The sequence below is a fragment of the Hyperolius riggenbachi genome, chromosome 12, assembly GCF_040937935.1.
Source record: "Hyperolius riggenbachi isolate aHypRig1 chromosome 12, aHypRig1.pri, whole genome shotgun sequence".
Taxonomy (NCBI): Eukaryota; Metazoa; Chordata; class Amphibia; order Anura; family Hyperoliidae; genus Hyperolius; species Hyperolius riggenbachi.
This window is the reverse complement of record NC_090657.1, coordinates 22,776,027-22,793,313: the sequence shown is the minus strand read 5'-3', so window position 1 is coordinate 22,793,313 and position 17,287 is coordinate 22,776,027. Positions and strand designations below refer to the sequence as shown.

General features: G+C 44.9%; 1 protein-coding gene across 3 annotated transcripts in view; it reads right to left on the bottom strand.

Annotated features, from left to right (window-relative positions):
* TRIM25 (tripartite motif containing 25) overlaps window positions 1-17,287 on the bottom strand; it is a 77,260-nt gene that overhangs the window by 54,811 nt on the left and 5,162 nt on the right. For all 3 annotated transcript variants that reach the window (XR_011025128.1, XM_068262590.1, XM_068262589.1), the window contains exons 3-6: window positions 12,785-13,018; window positions 10,559-10,697; window positions 5,105-5,254; window positions 2,905-2,991 (exon numbers count right to left, since the gene is read on the bottom strand). Coding sequence is in view for 2 of the 3 variants with exons in the window: in XM_068262590.1 (XP_068118691.1) it covers window positions 2,905-2,991; window positions 5,105-5,254; window positions 10,559-10,697; window positions 12,785-13,018 (610 nt within the window). In the remaining variant the exon portion in view is untranslated. The remainder of the gene's footprint in view (window positions 1-2,904; window positions 2,992-5,104; window positions 5,255-10,558; window positions 10,698-12,784; window positions 13,019-17,287) is intronic.

Here is a 17,287-nt window from a genome sequence, read left to right as displayed (position 1 = left end):
CAAACAGACCATCAGGGGGCGCTGTATGACTGATATTGTGGTGAAACCCCTCCCACAAGAAAAGTTCGAACTTTTGGCAGTTTCCTGTCTGTGAACCTTGTTGCATTGTTTCCAACTGCCAAAAACCATGCAGCAGCTACATCACCTGCCAGCAGTAAAATGTTCACTGGAGTTCCTCTTTAAAGAAAACCTGAACTGAACATAAAAAGTCAAAATAAACATACACAAGTCATACTTACCTCCTGTGTGGTCTACTCCTCAATCTAGTTTTCCTCCCCTGCATCCTGTTTGTTCACTGTGATCAAGTGAATTCTCAGTCCTCCATTTTGAAAATGGCCATTACCCATAACAACTTTCTGGTCAGCACACAGTTAAACTGTAACATCGCCCACTTGAGCCATAGGGAAACATGGACACATCAGTTTTCCTCTCAGCTATAACTGACAGCAACTGATATTTTACTGACAGCAACTGATATATTTCAGATCTGACAAAATATTGTCAGAACTGGAAGGGATTATTGTCGGAAGAAAATGGTGAGCTTCTGAGAGGAACTGATGGCAAGGTAACTTTGTAATGTTCATTTGAAGTAACCTCATGTGTTTATTTTAAATAATTTTACTCAGTACAGGTTCTCTTTAAGGCAGGTATCCATGGTGACATCACACCTGCCTGCCATCGTATGAAAGAGCCATCCATGATGCCATCCCACACTTGCCTGACAACTTACATAGGGGTCATCTATGTCCAAGTTAATATCAAGCAAGCTTCCAACCTACTGTATGTGGGGAAATCAATTTTAATATCACACACTATCCTGCCATCTCATGTAGGGATGATCTTTGAAGTCACCAAACAAGGCTGTCATCTTATGTAGAAGCATAAAAGGTGACCTCACAGAAGGGTGCCATCTCATGTTAGAGACATCTGTGATAACATTGCAGAAGTCTGCCATCTTATGCAGGAGGCATTGATAGTGACATCAGTAACCCAAAGAGACCATGGCTATCATTCATGCGGAAATGCTTAAATCAGCTGACTTTACCGAACACCTAGCAAATCCGGCATTCATAAAGGCTCCTTCCGCATGAAAAGCTGACCTTACCGAGCAGAGCGATAAATCACCGCCTTGTGTGGTGATTATTGTAAAAAATGTAGCAAAATGTTAATTCATAAAGATCACCGCAAGCGGTGTGAGGTCGGGAAGTTCTGCTCCCTCTGATGTGGCGATAACAATGTAAGTGAATGGAGACACACAGACCTCCCAGGCAGCTGCAGTAGAGCGGAACACGGAGAAATGTATCAACTCGGCTGCTTCCTGTGTCTCCGCAAGCCTACCGCCTGCCTACCGCCAGCCTAGTTCGGGAAATCTCCACACTGCTATCGCACCTGAACACTTTTTTATGAATCACCAGCCAGAAGTCTAAAACACCAACAGCGGTGTTTTCCCGCACTAATTCTCCATACCGACAGCACTTTCATGAATGATAGCCAATGTGCTCAAACAAATGTTCGATGTACAGCTTCCACTGCAAAGTCAAGTATGAAGCAATGGATGTCAGCACACCAATTTGAGATGCAGAAAGGTTTATACAAACTGTAAATACCAAAGTTTCGGAAAATTGATGTGTCCCATTATCAAGGAATATACAGATTAGAAAAAAAATAAAATCAGTCTGGAGTACTATCGCACTCGCCAACAAGCGTTGTACATGCTGCAGAATGTCTTGCGATGTGCACGATATCTCTATAACCTGCCCTCTGATGTAGGGGGATCCTTGATAACATCCCACAGTTGCCTGCCAACTTACGTTGGGAACATTTATGATGACCAGACAAAAGGTTGCCATCTTATGTAGGGGCAATGATGGTGAAATTACACAAGGGTGTCATCTCATGCATATGTGCCGCATCCATGGTAACAACACATAAGCATGCTATCTTATGTAGGGGGCATCCAAGGTGACATCATACACTCACCTACAACTAATGTAGGGGGCACATATGGTGACAACACTGAAGAAACCCATCTTATGTAGGAAGGAGTCCATGATGACCAAGGCTGACAACTTATGGAGGTGGTATGCATGTTGACGGCACATTTTATGTATAATATTACTTTTATCACTGCCATTACCAATTCTGCATTTTGTATTCTGTATTTTATATCATTTTTTTATTTTGTTACTAATTATGTATCTTGTATTTTGGTGTACACCAGGGGTCCCCAAACGTTTTGGGCCGAGGGCCGGGTCAACATACTTCAGACAGATGGGGGGCCGGAGTATACTTAAAATGATGTATAAGTCTTTGCAGGCCAGACAATGAAGCATACCCAGGTGACAACCTGCAGTCCAACTGGACCGCAGTGTCACCTTCTGTGGAATTTGATTGGAAACCAGCGAATTACTGCTTTCTGGCTTCATTCTATATGTAGACCACCAATATTTAAAGATGTAGCTGACCGCGTCTGTAATACATTTTGTGTGTGGGGGGCCAGTAAAAAAGCCTCAGGGGGACACATTCGGCCCGCGGGCCTTAGTTTGAGGACCACTGGTGTACACCATTGTCTGTATTATGTACCCCATGTTTGTTTCTTACTTTATACAGCGTCACGGAATATGTTGGCGCTTTATAAATCAATAATAATGTAGATGCATCCATAGAGTATTTTATAAGGGTGCCATCTTAGTAGAGGGCATGATTAGGATTGTCACACAAAGGAGCCATTTTATGCACCTTATTCCCACTTGCATTCTGCCATATAGAGCTCCAACTTTCCCTAAACCTAACCCAGCCATGTACTGTATCATCTCTGCTCCCCTCTCACCAATCACCTGTTGTGCAACACAAGTCATTCCACAGTAACCCAAGGAACAAGCCAGGCAAGATGATAACACTCACGCTTCTTGGGCTGCTTGTCTTGTTTGCTGTTCTCCTCAGGTTTATGTGGAGATTGTGGTGGCCCAGGTTTCCATTTACTGGATCTGTCTGTAAAGAGAGGAAAGTAGAGGAGGATGGAGAGGTTTCTGGAAGTCACACATACATGATTTGAGAGAAACATGCAAAACCGACGCATCCAGGGAGCAGTTACCACTCTCAGCCACGGACATGTGTACGCGCAGTAGTGGTTTTTGTATTGTGGCAGCCTAATTAGTGAGAGCAGTTAAACACCTGGTCTAGCTGCCTCTAACAAATTTGGTGCAAACAGAGGCAGTGTAACGATTGGGTGCTGCAACTCAGACGTCTGATTATTTGTGATCTGCAGAATCACCAATAACACAGACGCTATACCTGACTATGTGGTGATCTGCAGTATCACCAATAATACTAGTATAGCTAGCTGAGAGTAAGGTGTGGTGTTTGGTGCAACAGTAGAACAAATGGATAGATCTCACCAGAGGAGCTGGTGAGTACTATCTGCAACAACAGTGCTAGACCTCACCAGAGGAGCTGGTGGGTACTAGCTGCGAGAACAGTGCTAGACCTCACCAGAGGAGCTGGTGGGTACTAGCTGCAACAGTAGACTTCTCCAGAGGAGCTGGAGGGTCTACTAACACAAATAACAATACCTTTACCAGAGGAGCTGGGAAAGTACTAATAATGAGAGAACTAAAGAAGTTTGGCTAAACCTTACCAGAGGAGCTGGTAAGGTACTGACAGTACAAATGACTGAATAGTAACTAGACCTTTCCAGAGGAGCTGGCAAGGTACTAACAGCACCAGTGACTGAATAGTTTAGCAAGACCTGGAGCTGGTAAGGTACTATCAGTAACTGGAGCTTATAGAAGTGAGTCTGAACCTCACCAGAGGGGCTGGTGGGTTCTAATGCTGGAGCACCTCACCAGTGGCGAGGGCCCACTGGTGAGTAGAATAGTCAGACAAGCAAAGTTCGATAACAGGCAGGCAGAGACAGTACCAAAACGGCAGGCAAGAGAGTAGTTAATATCAGGCAGAGGTTCAGCAACTAAAGTCAGAAAGGCAGAGGTACAGAATCGTTTAGCAATAGCAAGGTCAGAGAGTAGCCAGAATCATACACAGGTTATCAGAAATACAATGTAATAAACTAACTATAGAGAGATGTATATCACAAACACGGCATATACATCTATCATCAACAGGAACCTCACTAGGTCTGAGCGCTAACACGAGTGTATTCGCAACAGCAGACGAGTTGCCAATGAACAGTGAAGGCTTAAGAAGCCGAGGAGAGCCCAGCGCCACGCCCCCTAGCAATCAGCCAATCCGAGCAGTGTGAGTCACACCTGACGTCAGCCGACCGGCAGGTCAGCTGACGCGCCTTCTTCCAGCATAAAGGTCCTGTCTCCGCGCGCGCCCGCGCGATACAGAGACCCTATGCGCAAGAGACAATGCCGTTCCCGGCGTGCTGGACGCCGCCGGGACGGATAAGGCCTGTGAACAGGGAACAAAGGCGGCTGCGGATCTATCCTGCGCGTCCGCAGCCGCCATAGTTTCAGACGTTACAGGCAGTCTACATAACCCCTGATGATAACGTAACGGTGAAACCTAGCCTGGGATGGAGAGTGAGCAATAACTTATTCTGTAGTACTCTGCAGTAAGCCACTGACAGCGATCCTGCAGTAAGAACTATTGTAGTGCGCATATTGCGCAGCACAGTGGCATAATGCTTAGCACTGTTGCCTTGCAGCGCTGGGTCCCCGGTTGGAATCCCAGCCAGGGCACTATCTGCATGGAGTTTGTATATTCTCCTTGTGTATGTGTGGGTTTCCTCCAGGCACTCCTGGCCCTAGACTACAATATATACACTACACAATACAGTTAAGTGACATGACAATATACTCTGTAAAGCGCTGTGAAAGATGTCAGCGCAAAATACTAAATAAAAATAGTTTGAAGTGATTTTATGCATTTGAAAATCATTTTTTGAAAAACGATATCACTGTTGCCGCCCCAGCTGTGAATTTGTTGAGCACCGGATGACTACAGGTTACTAGAGAAGCATTTCAAGATAGAAAGTGCAGAGGAATTGCTGAATAAACCTATAACAGTGGTGTCTCTAGGCATAAACTTTCTGTGCCTTACAGGAAACATTACATTAAAACATTGCAATTGTCCCACCTACCTGGCTCGGGCATAGATCCCGGCTCCGGTGCCTTCCTTTGTCTCCATTCTTCGGGCGCAGATCCCTGGTCTGGTACCTTCCTTGGTCTCCATTCTTCGGGCGCAGATCCCTGGTCTGGTGCCTTCCTTGGTCTCCAGTCTTGTGATTCCTCTGCAGGAAAGCCATAAAAGACCAGGATTAGACGATGGGATAGCACTACCTTGAAAATAACTGTGGTGATAAAAAGCCCTACAAACACATCTAAAACATAACCTTTATTAGAAATCACAAATCTATAATATCAAACACACTAAATAGTATAAAGGCAATCCGAGCTGTGTCACCTTTAAAGACGAGAAAAACAGCAAGAGGGGCACGCATGGTGAGTATAGCCTCAACAGTACACCCTTGTGTATGACACACACTGCGTGAGCGAACTTCCACCAGAGATAGAGGGAGATGACACACCCCCCTTCCTCCCCGTGCTCACCAGATATTTTCTTGCAATCTTGCGTATCACAAACCAATAGCTGGATTTCAGCACCTATTGAAACACCAAGCAGCTTCCATAGCATAAAACCACTTTACTAGGGCTCCCAATGGCCCCAGTATAAAACTGCGTACATTAAAACAACTTGTTTGTAAGCATATCACAATACCGCGATCCTTCCGATTCCGGTCACCTCTCACGTGTCCCGGCTGTAAACTTCCTTGTGCTCGAGCGGTGTGCGTCCTCCAAGCTCCGCCCTACGCGTTTCGTCATGTGAATTGTGACTCATCAGGGGCTGGAGAACGCAAATTCCCTGTCACATTTTGAATGCGGAACCCGCCTTCTCCCTCCCCTCCCTGGCAAGCCACTACAGTGTATAGCGCTATGCCTGGGCACTGTGGAAGGCGGACCAGCCCTGTTTACATTTCTTGACCTTTCATATATAATACCATATACAGAATAAGATGTGCAATATAAATATAAAATTACATTAAACATAGATAGCTATACCCTCCCCTCCATTGTACATATACGCAATACCGTCATATGCCCCTTATAGCGCATGCTCTCAGCAACCACATATCGTTGTATAGCCCCTAGACATACAATACGTATCACAGAGGAAGAGCTTATAGATGCTATTTCATCTTTCCCGCCACAGAAGTCACTAGGCCCAGACGGAATACCAATTGAGTTTTACAAAAGATATGCGAGGATAGTAGCTCCGTACCTTAAAAATATATTAAATAATTGTCTAGTTAGTGGAGAGCTCCCTCCCTCCTTTTATCAGGCTCATGTTATACTAATAATAAAACCAGATAAAGACCCGCTAGACTGCCAGTCATACAGGCCAATTTCCCTACTAAATAATGATTTTAAAATCCTTACTAAAATAATCAAAACTAGAATTAATAAATATATTACAGAAATCATTAACCCGGACCAAACTGGCTTTATGCCACATAAAACAACAGACATAAAGAAGGATTTTTACGCATATCCAATCATCAGAAAACATTAGCATACCGCGAGCATCAGCTTTTATGGACATTCAGCGAGCCTTTGACTCGGTCGAATGGCCATATTTATGGACTACCTTTAAAAAGCTTGGTTTTGGTGAGAAACTTATATCTTGGATATAAGCTATTTACAAAGCCCCTACCTCACAAATCAAAATTGGTACACAGCTCTCGGAACAGTTCAGGTTACTCAGGGGAACCAGGCAGGGGTGCCCTCTCTCTCCAGCCCTTTTCGCCATTGCGATGGAACCAATAGCAACTGCCTTGAGGCAATGTCAAGATATACAAGGATTTGCTGTGGGGGGCTGGAGGAGAGGGTATCCCTGCAGGCTGATGACTTGGTCATATACCTAGCGAATCCAATGACATCCCTTCAAGGAGCTATGGAGATATTTAGAACATTTGCTCCATATACCGGCCTTCTGGTGAATCAAGCCAAATCTAAGGTTCTCCCACTGAATGCTACATCATTACCTCCCTCCTCGATGGAAATAGTCTCTAAAACTAAATATTTAGGAGTTTGGATTTCCAACAATACCAAGGATTTTTACAGCGATAATATAATACCTTTAATGCAAAACACAAAGCAAAAACTTGCAAGCTGGCAATGTCTCCCCTTGTCACTTATAGGCAGAATAAATTTAATTAAAATGAAATTGCTACCAAAGTACCTGTACCTGTTTAGAAAGTGTCCAGTATGGATTCCCCGTCGGTTCTACTCGCAACTTGCATCTATATTAATAACCTTCATATGGCATAATAAAAACCCCAAAATAAGTCTTAAAAAACTTCAACGCCCATGGACAGAGGGCGGACTAGCCTTCCCTGATTTTCTTAAATATTTTTTAGCCAGCCAGCTTGTAACTGCTAATTGGTGGCTGACTCAAGACCCTACGAATGCTGCGACAGTATTAGATGCTGCTCTCCTTGGATCTTTTGAGGCCCTCAAGCAAATACTGTATAGAGGGGTCACAGCACCTTATCCCTTAACTAATAATATGAGAATAGTGATCAAGGCTTGAGATCTTGTACATAAGTGGAGCCACCCCCCAGACAATAAACTGTCTCCTCATACCCCTATATGGAACAATCCAAAGCTGCCACAATCTTACACTATACCTGACCCTATAATCTGGATCTCTAAAGGTGTGTCTCACCTACAGCACATAGTGCAGTGTGGAAATCTAGCTCCATTTGATTCATTAAAGGAAACATTTTCATTACCTAACCCCCACTTCTTCCGCTTTCTTCAGCTAAGGCATGCATATGGCGCACAATTTGGTAACGCTATAGTTAGGTTGACCACCTCAGAAATAGAAGATACTTTACTAAGTGAAAACCTTACTAAGGCCTTATCTAAAATCTATCAGCATATCATTCTTATAACTGAGCCACATATTACTACTTATAAACAATCCTGGCTTAAGGCCCATACACACGTCGGATTTCCGCGAACGACGGGGCCTTTGAACGTCCCGTCGTTCGCCCGCTAAATCGGGCGTGTGTACAGACTGTACAGCGGATCGCTCAAACCCACCCTTATCAAGTGAACGACAGTCTGTACACACGCCCGATTTAGCGGGCGAACGACGGAACGACAGGACGTTCAAACGACCCGTCGTTCGCGGAAATCCGACGTGTGTATGGGCCTTTACTTTGATTCCGAGTCTTGATGATGAAGAATGGGAGGATGTGTGGATCAAGCCCTTTTCATATCTAATAGCCACTAGAGATAGACTGATCCAATTTAAAATCCTTCACAGAGCGTATCTGACTCCCTCCAAACAATCCAAATTTGATCCATTAAACCCTGTGCTATGCTGGAGATGCGCTGCCAACAATGCAAATTTAGATCATATGCTATGGTTCTGCCCCAACATAGCATCAAAATGGAAAGATATTTGTGAGTATATTACTAAAATTACAAAAATTCATACGCCATGTGAACCAATGTACTGTATTCTAGGGGACACTACTAAAATTGCACCTTTGAGTCATGAGTCTGATTAGACGAAACGCGTAGGGCAGAGCTACGGCCGACGCGTCTGACGTCACTGCACTGGGAGTTTTCAGGAACAGAACGAGGAGGGTGTGCTAGTGAGGACCAGGCGGATAGACAGTAGGAGGGACACGGGACGCCGTTCACCCCATGCCCGGAGGCCAGGACAGAACCCGCGGCCACCGCTTATGATGTGCCTGATATCAAGTGGATATATGTGAGTGCGCATTTAGTGCGTGGGCAATATATATATTTTAAGCAGTGTACACTATGATGTGTTTTATGTTTTTAAAACTTTTATGAGTCTGGATTTGACTGAAGCGGCATTAAACAGAGATTGAAGATTTAAAGTGCCTGAGGCTTGTTTGTGAAACATACGCTAGATCTACCTGGCGCGGAGGTGGCTGCAATTTGGTGAGCGCATTCTAGATCGGGAGTGGATACATGAGTGCAGCACGAGCACATTGTTCACACGGGTGTTTGATTGCTATACTATATGTTTACGGAGTCACGCTATGTACCATTCGTTCATTGATTTATAGGAAGGTGGAGAGCGCAGTTCAACAACTTGATATATTATATGTATATTAATACCCTGACTATTAGTGTATTTAACAAATCAGCACAATGAGTATATCTATCTTGGTGGTAGATGGGGGGGGGGGGATGGGGGAGGGGATAGAAGGGGTGGCCAATGGATGGTGGATTGTTTCTAGTTTTGTACCATGTGTTGTACTATGAGTCTTTTTTTGTGTGGACTCACCTGTGAGTGAGTCAATCTTTGGTTAATTTGTCATTTTAATAAAATTCAATAAAAATTATTAAAAAAAAAAGGACATACAATACATGAATTGCAGCAACCCGCTATATGTAATCCCATCATTCTGACCCAGCTTTCTTAACGTACCATGAGTTAAAAAGGCATTTAAACATAAATAGCTATACCCTCCCCTCCGTTATACAAATGCCAGATGCTTTCATATGCCCCTTGTGGCGCAAACCCTCATTGCAGCCATATATCGTTATACAGCCCCTACACATACTGAACAATCCATTATGTGCAACAACCCTCTATGTGCAAACCTATCATTCTACCCCAGCTTGCCTAACACAATCTGTCACAAATGACATTCTGTTGCTATGCGAGTGGGAGGATTGCCGACAGAGCGGCACATGACGTACATCAAATGGCTGCTGGGGTGGGTGGGCTCATGAATGCTCTAGCCCAGCGCTGAGCTGAGTCGATCCGCCAGGCTGATCGCTGGCCAAGGAGTTGGGGGGCATCGGGGACTGCTATAAGCATGCTAGATTTTCAGTAGAGGCAGTCGTTATCTTCTAGCCTGTGTACACGGCTTGATCTAGAAGAGAACTGGACCCATGGGCAGATGGAATTCCACTGAACAGGACGCGAGCAGCGTGAACAGATAGACAAATGTCCAAAGAACTCCTTGATATACAGAGAATGGGACACATGACCACACAGGTGTAGAATGAACAGACAGATAAATGTCCAGGGAATGGAACTCCTTGATACACAGAGAATGGGACACATGGCCAGAATGAGGAACATAAACAAAAATGCACCGAATAGGATTCATGGAAAGGCAGTCATTCAGAGATCAGGACACATAAGACAGATGTTAAAAATAAAACCTCATGGACACAGACTTCTGCAGAATGGGACGCATGGACAGGGAATGAGATACAGAGGTCCAGAGAACAGGTTAAATGGCTAAAAAGACATCCAGAGAACAGGACTATTGGGGGTTACTACATTCGATACTATCACGCAGCAAATGGGATACAGCCTATGGATGTTGCACATGAGAGAGAGCTGTGCATGGGGGAGCTTCTGCACATAGAAGTAGTGGCTGGTATGGGTGGAAGTGGAGTGGTGGTGGCACAGGAAATTTGTCCTAGGAGACAAAAAAAATTACATCTGGCCCTGTCTGCTGGCCAGTGCTTACCTGGAGAGTTGATCTTGGATTTGATGTTCTCCTTGAGGGATAGGGCATTCCTGTAAACGCTGTGCAGTAGCTTCTCATCTAAGTCTAACCTAGGCTTGAATGGTTCCTTGGAGGTTGTGTCTTTCAGTTTGGTGGCTCTCTACAATGCAGTTGGGTAAAACATTATTAATAACACAAGAGTTTGTCCATCCTAAAATGTAATGTTAGTAATAGACACAGGATGTCTGACACACATGAAATGCAATCTGTCTGAAAGTCTACATAGAACAAGACATATGGACAGACAGTCATTTAATGAAGAAGACACATAGGGCTCAATTCACAAAGCATTGCTACATGCGCAAAAGCTGAAAACAACAGATTTCTAACCAAACATGTTGTCAAATGTCAATTCACAAAGGTTGTTACTGCATGGAAAACTAAAATTACCGACTAGTGAGGTAAATTACCAACTTGTGATGTAAGTTATCAAACTTGTGAGGCATTTAGCCTCATAAATGTCAATTTACAAAAATATCACATGTGGCAAAACAAGTGCAATGTTCTGTATTTTAGCCTGGAGCTGTCGGTTAGGCTGCTATTCCAATAGCAAACGTGTTAGCAGGTAATGTCGCGTTATGATGCCATTGCGCAACCTACATTTTCCACTCCCTGCAATTGCACCGTGAACCGTCAGGAACAGGGCGGGAATGCATCAGAAATCGTGCAGCACGACGATTGCGATTCAGGAAAAATCGAAGCGCGGTAACAGAAAATGAGCGCTGCGATTCACATGTATATCACAGTGCTGTTGCGATCGGCAAAAACGGTCGCGATCCGCTTTTTTGGAGAAGATCACAGCTAGTGGAAGAGGAGACTAAGATAACAAAACAGCCATTTGTGAGGTTACAGCAGAGTGTTAAGGAGAGAGAAGGGGAAACAGAGGGTAGAGAAAAGAGGAAAGTTAATTCATCTATTCAGGAAAGTAAGTTAATTCAGGAGAGTAAGAAAGTTAATGAAACATTTTTTTCCCTAACTTCACTTGTGTTGTAAAACCCAAGTCCACAATAATATTGTGTAGTAATTAAAAATGGTTAATAAGATGCTAATGAGCTGATAAAAATGTATGTTGATTTTATTCAGCTTGAACTTGCTCTTTGCTTGTCTGTATAATAAAGAATGTTTTTCTGGCTTCCATTTTCAAAGCTCAGACAATAGTCCATCAAATACTGTATGATTCTTTAAAATACCTATTGAAATACCGCAGGAGGTAAAAAAATCTTTGTGAGTTGACATAAAGTTCACTGATAATTTACCAAACTATAACCACATGTGTAAAAACCTTAGCGAATACTCACAAAAACAAATGCTTTTAAAGGGACACTTAAGCCAGGAATACAAAATCAGTTTTACTCACCTGGGGCTTCTACCAGCCCCCTCCAGCCGTCCTGTGCCCTCGCAGTCACTCACGGAGCCTCCAGTCCCCCACCGCCAGCTAGTTTCATTTTCGCCGTTAGGCCCGGCCACGAGTACTTTTCTTCACGTTCCTGTCCGCAATACCGTCCTGCGCCAGAGCAGGACGCTATTAAGGACAGGAACATGAAGAAGGATCTGCGTGGCCGGGCTTGCGCAAGCACAGAAAGCCCACCTACTCCCTGTCAGCGAAAACAAAAATAGCTGGCTTAAGTGTCCCTTTTAATTCATGAGGTAAGTTATCTCTCATGACATTTTTCCCAAACAGGTCTAATGCTGGGAATACACCATACGTTTTTCCAGTAGATAGATGGTTAGATAGAAAATTTCCGAGATGTCTGATGTTATTTTCGATCATCTTTCTGATCGATTTCTCATAGAAGTGAATGGAAATAGATAAGAAATTACAAGAGACTCGAACGGAAAAACAAATAGATAATCGATGGGACGTACAATCAACCAAAAAACCGCATTGTGCGTACACAGCATTAGTGGATTGAGCTCACAAAATGATGTCCAGACTGACTGCTGTCCAGAAAACATGGTACATGGACAACTGGTGTCCCAAGAACAGGTCGCATGCATGCACGGAAAGGCAACCAAAGAATGAGACCGGTGGAGAGAAAGATGTCCAGAGGAAAAGATGCATGGATAGACAGATGTCCAGAGAATGAGATGTGTAGAAAAAGGTCTATAGAGAAGAACAGAGGCCCTAAACATACCCAAGGGACAAGCTACATGGTCAGACAGACTTAGTTCTGGAAATAAGCTCACCTTCAGGAACTGGAGGTCATCTTCCTCCTGCAGCAGGGACTGCACCTTGTTGCGCACAAACTCAAACTCCCTCTTTTTCTGTCTCAGGACATTTTGGGTGTAGCTAACCTTGCCATTTAACTTCTTCTCCTCCAAGTCTATCTTAGCCAGGGCCTTCTTCTGCTCCTCCTCGATCAGGGCCTTGATTTCCTCAAACTCAGCCTCCAACAGCTCTTTTTTCTTCGTCGTGTTCTCCTAGGTGTGGCAATGTCAGAGGATAGGCAATGAAGGGGAAATAATAGCAGAATGATCTTAATAGTCCTTCAACTTTGTGTGAATTTTGAGCAGCCAGAGCAGTGGCCCACTTATGTACTACTATATATAAAGGCACCAATCAGTGCACTTGGTGCAACCAGGAGGGCGGTGAAGACATGGGCCTAATGAAAATCGAATGATCACAATGAAACCATTAGTTACTACACCATCTTTTATCCCAGAGAACAGTGAAGCACCACAGAAATCCGAACTGTACTGGACTTGTCAATGTGATACAGTATGTGCCTCGACTGAAGTGAACTTCCACTGCCCACCAGCAAGGGATCCTCTGCAAATTCTGGACTCACCTGCAGCTACCTGTTTTAACTGTGGGTGGTATCACATCAGATGGAGGCCATTCAAGATGAACAATGGAAGTCTGAGTCATGAGCGACGCGTCGTTAGCAATGGTTTGTGTACAGAGTCACTGTAAACTACTGCTTAAACTTCTGATAATTTGCACAGCCAGAAAAGGCACTTCTTATTTTTTTACAGAATGCACTTCGCAGATGCATTGTTCATGATCTACTGATTCCTGTTCACACCATTGATTATGGATGATTGTCTGCCAGATCAGCCAAAGTCACAGAGAACCATCATTATCTTTTTCAGTCATTCGCTTTGACTTTCGTTAATGATAATAAGTCGAACAGGTGTTCACCGTTCGTTTTGAACAACTTCCATCTGACGTGTGTATGAAGCTTTAGGCCAGTTTCACACTGAGTGGTAGTGGTGCAGGCCTTCAGGAATTAGCGCATTAGTACGCAGTAATACCTGTCTGGCAGCTGGACAAGCAGGAAGTAAGGCTCACTTCCTGTGGCCGAAGCGATGACATGTCCGGAAGCGTATTGCTAAAATACGCTTCTGCGCATGCGTGATATGTAAAGCTTGCGGCGGGCATTTAATCACACACCTGTCACCATAGACTTATATGACTTCCGGACCGCCGCAGGACCGCACGGTTACACAGGTTTGCCCTAGCGTCAGGGATGCAGCAAAAACCTAACTTCCGTTGCATTGCACCAAACCGCGTTGGTATGAAAGTCCCCGTAGACTTTCATTGCCCTGCGGTGTGGTGCGGTAAAAATACTGCACCACCCCAGTTTGAAAGGCCCCTCAGGCTATCATTAGTTTTTGATCTTCCACAAGCAGTTGTTTGCTGCTCAGGTTTGAAGTTTCTTATTCAGAACATTTGTGAGTTTTCTATGTATAGCGTTTTCCTGCCCTGGAGCATTGCCAGAATCTTGCAGTTGCATGTGTAAAGCCTTGTACACACCGTGGCATTTCTGTTGCCTGGCAGGTATCCCTTGGCGACAGCGCAGTATCGACACTGTAAAATAGCCTTCAGGCATACATGCAAAAACGGCACTGGGAAATTTGGGCGCGAAAAACAACTCACCCTGCCCCTGCAAAAGTCCTGGCGGCGTTAACTATGATTCCCCCTCCAGGGGATGCGCCCAAATTTCTTGTGCCCAAATTCCCTGCAGCCAGAGCCGGGACAAGGTCCTCCAGCACCCAAGGCTGAGACACCAAAGTGCGCCCCTCCATCCCTCCCACCCCAGCCGTCACACACTGATTGCTATTAGACTAAGAGGCGCCACAGGGCCCACAACCTCCCCAACACCTTAATATCTAGTTATATGGCTTGCAGTCACTGCCATGTATCCCCTTTTCTTATTTCTTTCTGCTTTAAACACAATTAGGAATGACAGCTAAATGAATTCTGCGCCCCCTCCTACACTGCGTCCTGAGGCTGGAGCCTCTCCAGCCTATGCCTCGGCCCGGCCCTGCCTGCAGCGCTTTGTGCTGTTTCGGGATAAGTAGTGAGCAATGGGCTAATTTTACCCGGGCATCAGGGACCGCTAAAGACCCAGATCTTTAGCAGATGTTGGGTGGCTGCTGTACACACACTGGATTCTTTATCGGCCTCCACGACCAAGTTCAATTGAGCATGTGTACGAAGCTTTCCTCTAAAGGTGGCCATGCATCTATTGACTTGGCGAGCCGATCGGCCATCCAATTTGATAATTATTATCCAATTATATGAAAATCAGTACTGCCAAGAGTACAGTATGCCCGATGTACATTGCGACCAATTTTGGGCCATAATTGGGCGCATGTATCTACCGGACATGCTGCAAAATGTCGGGCTGTTGTGGTCGATCAGGTGTGCAACGTATTGACGAGCGATATCGGGATGAGAGACCAACACGACGAAACCCACTGCGCTGTCCCCCCTAATGTCAAATGCGCCCGCCCAGTGCACTATACCTTACCTGTCCGTGTCCATTGCTGGCTCCAGGCTCTGTCTGCAATCCGCATACACGCGCCCAACGTGGTTGCCAGAGTAACGTGTAGGTGACGTCACACAGGTGCCCAAGTATACACCGGCAACCACGTGGGACACGTGTATGCGGGTTGAGCCCGAAGTCAGTGGCGGACACAGACAGGTAAAGTATTGGGCACGGGGGTGGCCTGAACATCTGACATTGGGGGAAACGTGTCTGTTCTGACGTAATTCCTCCTGGCAGGTGATCGCTCCACCCCCCTCAGTATTGCAGCACGTTTTTATAAAAATCTCTGCCGGGTTTTAGCCTTCCCCATCTGCGTTTCTGTGGCCCACCCCCAGCTCAGCAGCCATGGCCTAATTGGTGGCTGATGGGCTGCGACAACACAGTCAGATAATTACGAAGAGATTCAACAGACTTTGAAAACATGGGTGCGTCTGCATTCCCGAGAAGGGGTGTGGAGCGTCACCTGAAGCCAGACCTGGATCCATCTTAGCCTGCCAGGGCTAGATTTCAACTTCCGCGCAGATCCACCGATACTTCCGATCTTGCAGCTCTCCCGCCGCTGCAGTTGCGTTGCCGGTATGACAGCAGAGCTCCGTGAGCCGGTCAGGAGCTGATTTCATTGGGTCCTAAACTGTGGTCACTGTGAGTCATTGGCTGACAACAGGGCAAGTGAGAAGCAGTGGCGGAGGAGCGGTGCAATTGGCGGTAGCAGCAGGTCCGTGCGGAAGTTGAAATCTACGCCCTGGCAGGCTAAGGCGGACATCAACATGGCATCAATTTCAACTATGCTTGTCAGAAAGTAGTTACCGGACACCTTAAGTGAGACAGATATATTTAGCCATATTTATTTCCTCTACAACAGTTGCCTGGCAGTCCTGCTGGCTGCAACAGTGTCTAATGCTGGGTTCACACTTGCCAGTGTTTCTGTGTGTTTTCTGCACAAGAAAACTGAGTACTAATGTTAATCAATGGGCTAGTTCACACTTGAATGCGTTTTTTCACATGCAGAAAAACAATTGATAGCAATGCAGCACTGTCAGACAACTCCTGCAGAAAAACTGATGCAGAAAACATAGACAAATGTGGATTCAGCCTTAATCACACACCTGAAACCAGCATGCAGCTAATCTTGTCAGATCTGACAATAATGTCAGAAACACCTGATCTGCTGCATGCTTGTTCAGGGGCTATGGCTAAAAGTATTAGGGCCCATTTCCACTATCGCGTATTTGCATGCGTTTTTCGCATGCAAATTCGCATAGCAATACAAGTGAATGGGACTGTTTCCACTTGTCAGGATTCCTTTGCGTTTTTCTGTGCAGAAAAAATTCGCATGGCAGAGCCCTCAGAATTCGCATACCGCTATGCGAATTGCATACAATGTATTTAATTTGCATGAGGTTTGAGTATGCGAATTTTCATGCGAATTTGTATGCGAATTCGCATAGAAACAATGGAAAAGCACACCAGCACTGCCATGGTTAAATTCGCATACATCATCATCCAAAATTCACATAGACCCATATGCGAAATTCGCATCCGCATGTGAATTTTTACTGCGGCGATTTGCACCGCACAAGTGGAAATGCAGCCTTAGATGCAGAGGATCAGCAGGACAGCCAGGCAACTGGTATTGTTTAAAAAGAAATAAATATGGCAGCCTCCATAGGCCTCACACTTCCGTTGTCCTTTAAGGAGGGGGGAGGGAATCTTGAAGAACTACTAAATTGACTTAGTGCAGTACATTTACTGCAGTAGTACATTTTACTTTCAGTTTCACACTTTTTAATATTCATTCAAACCTGGCTAATGGGAACATCCCCCTTTTTCTAACACCTGGATCTTGTTATTTCCATCTATTGTACCAATTTCTCTTGCTGTTGTTTACAGCTGTCATCTGTATGGGAAAATACCT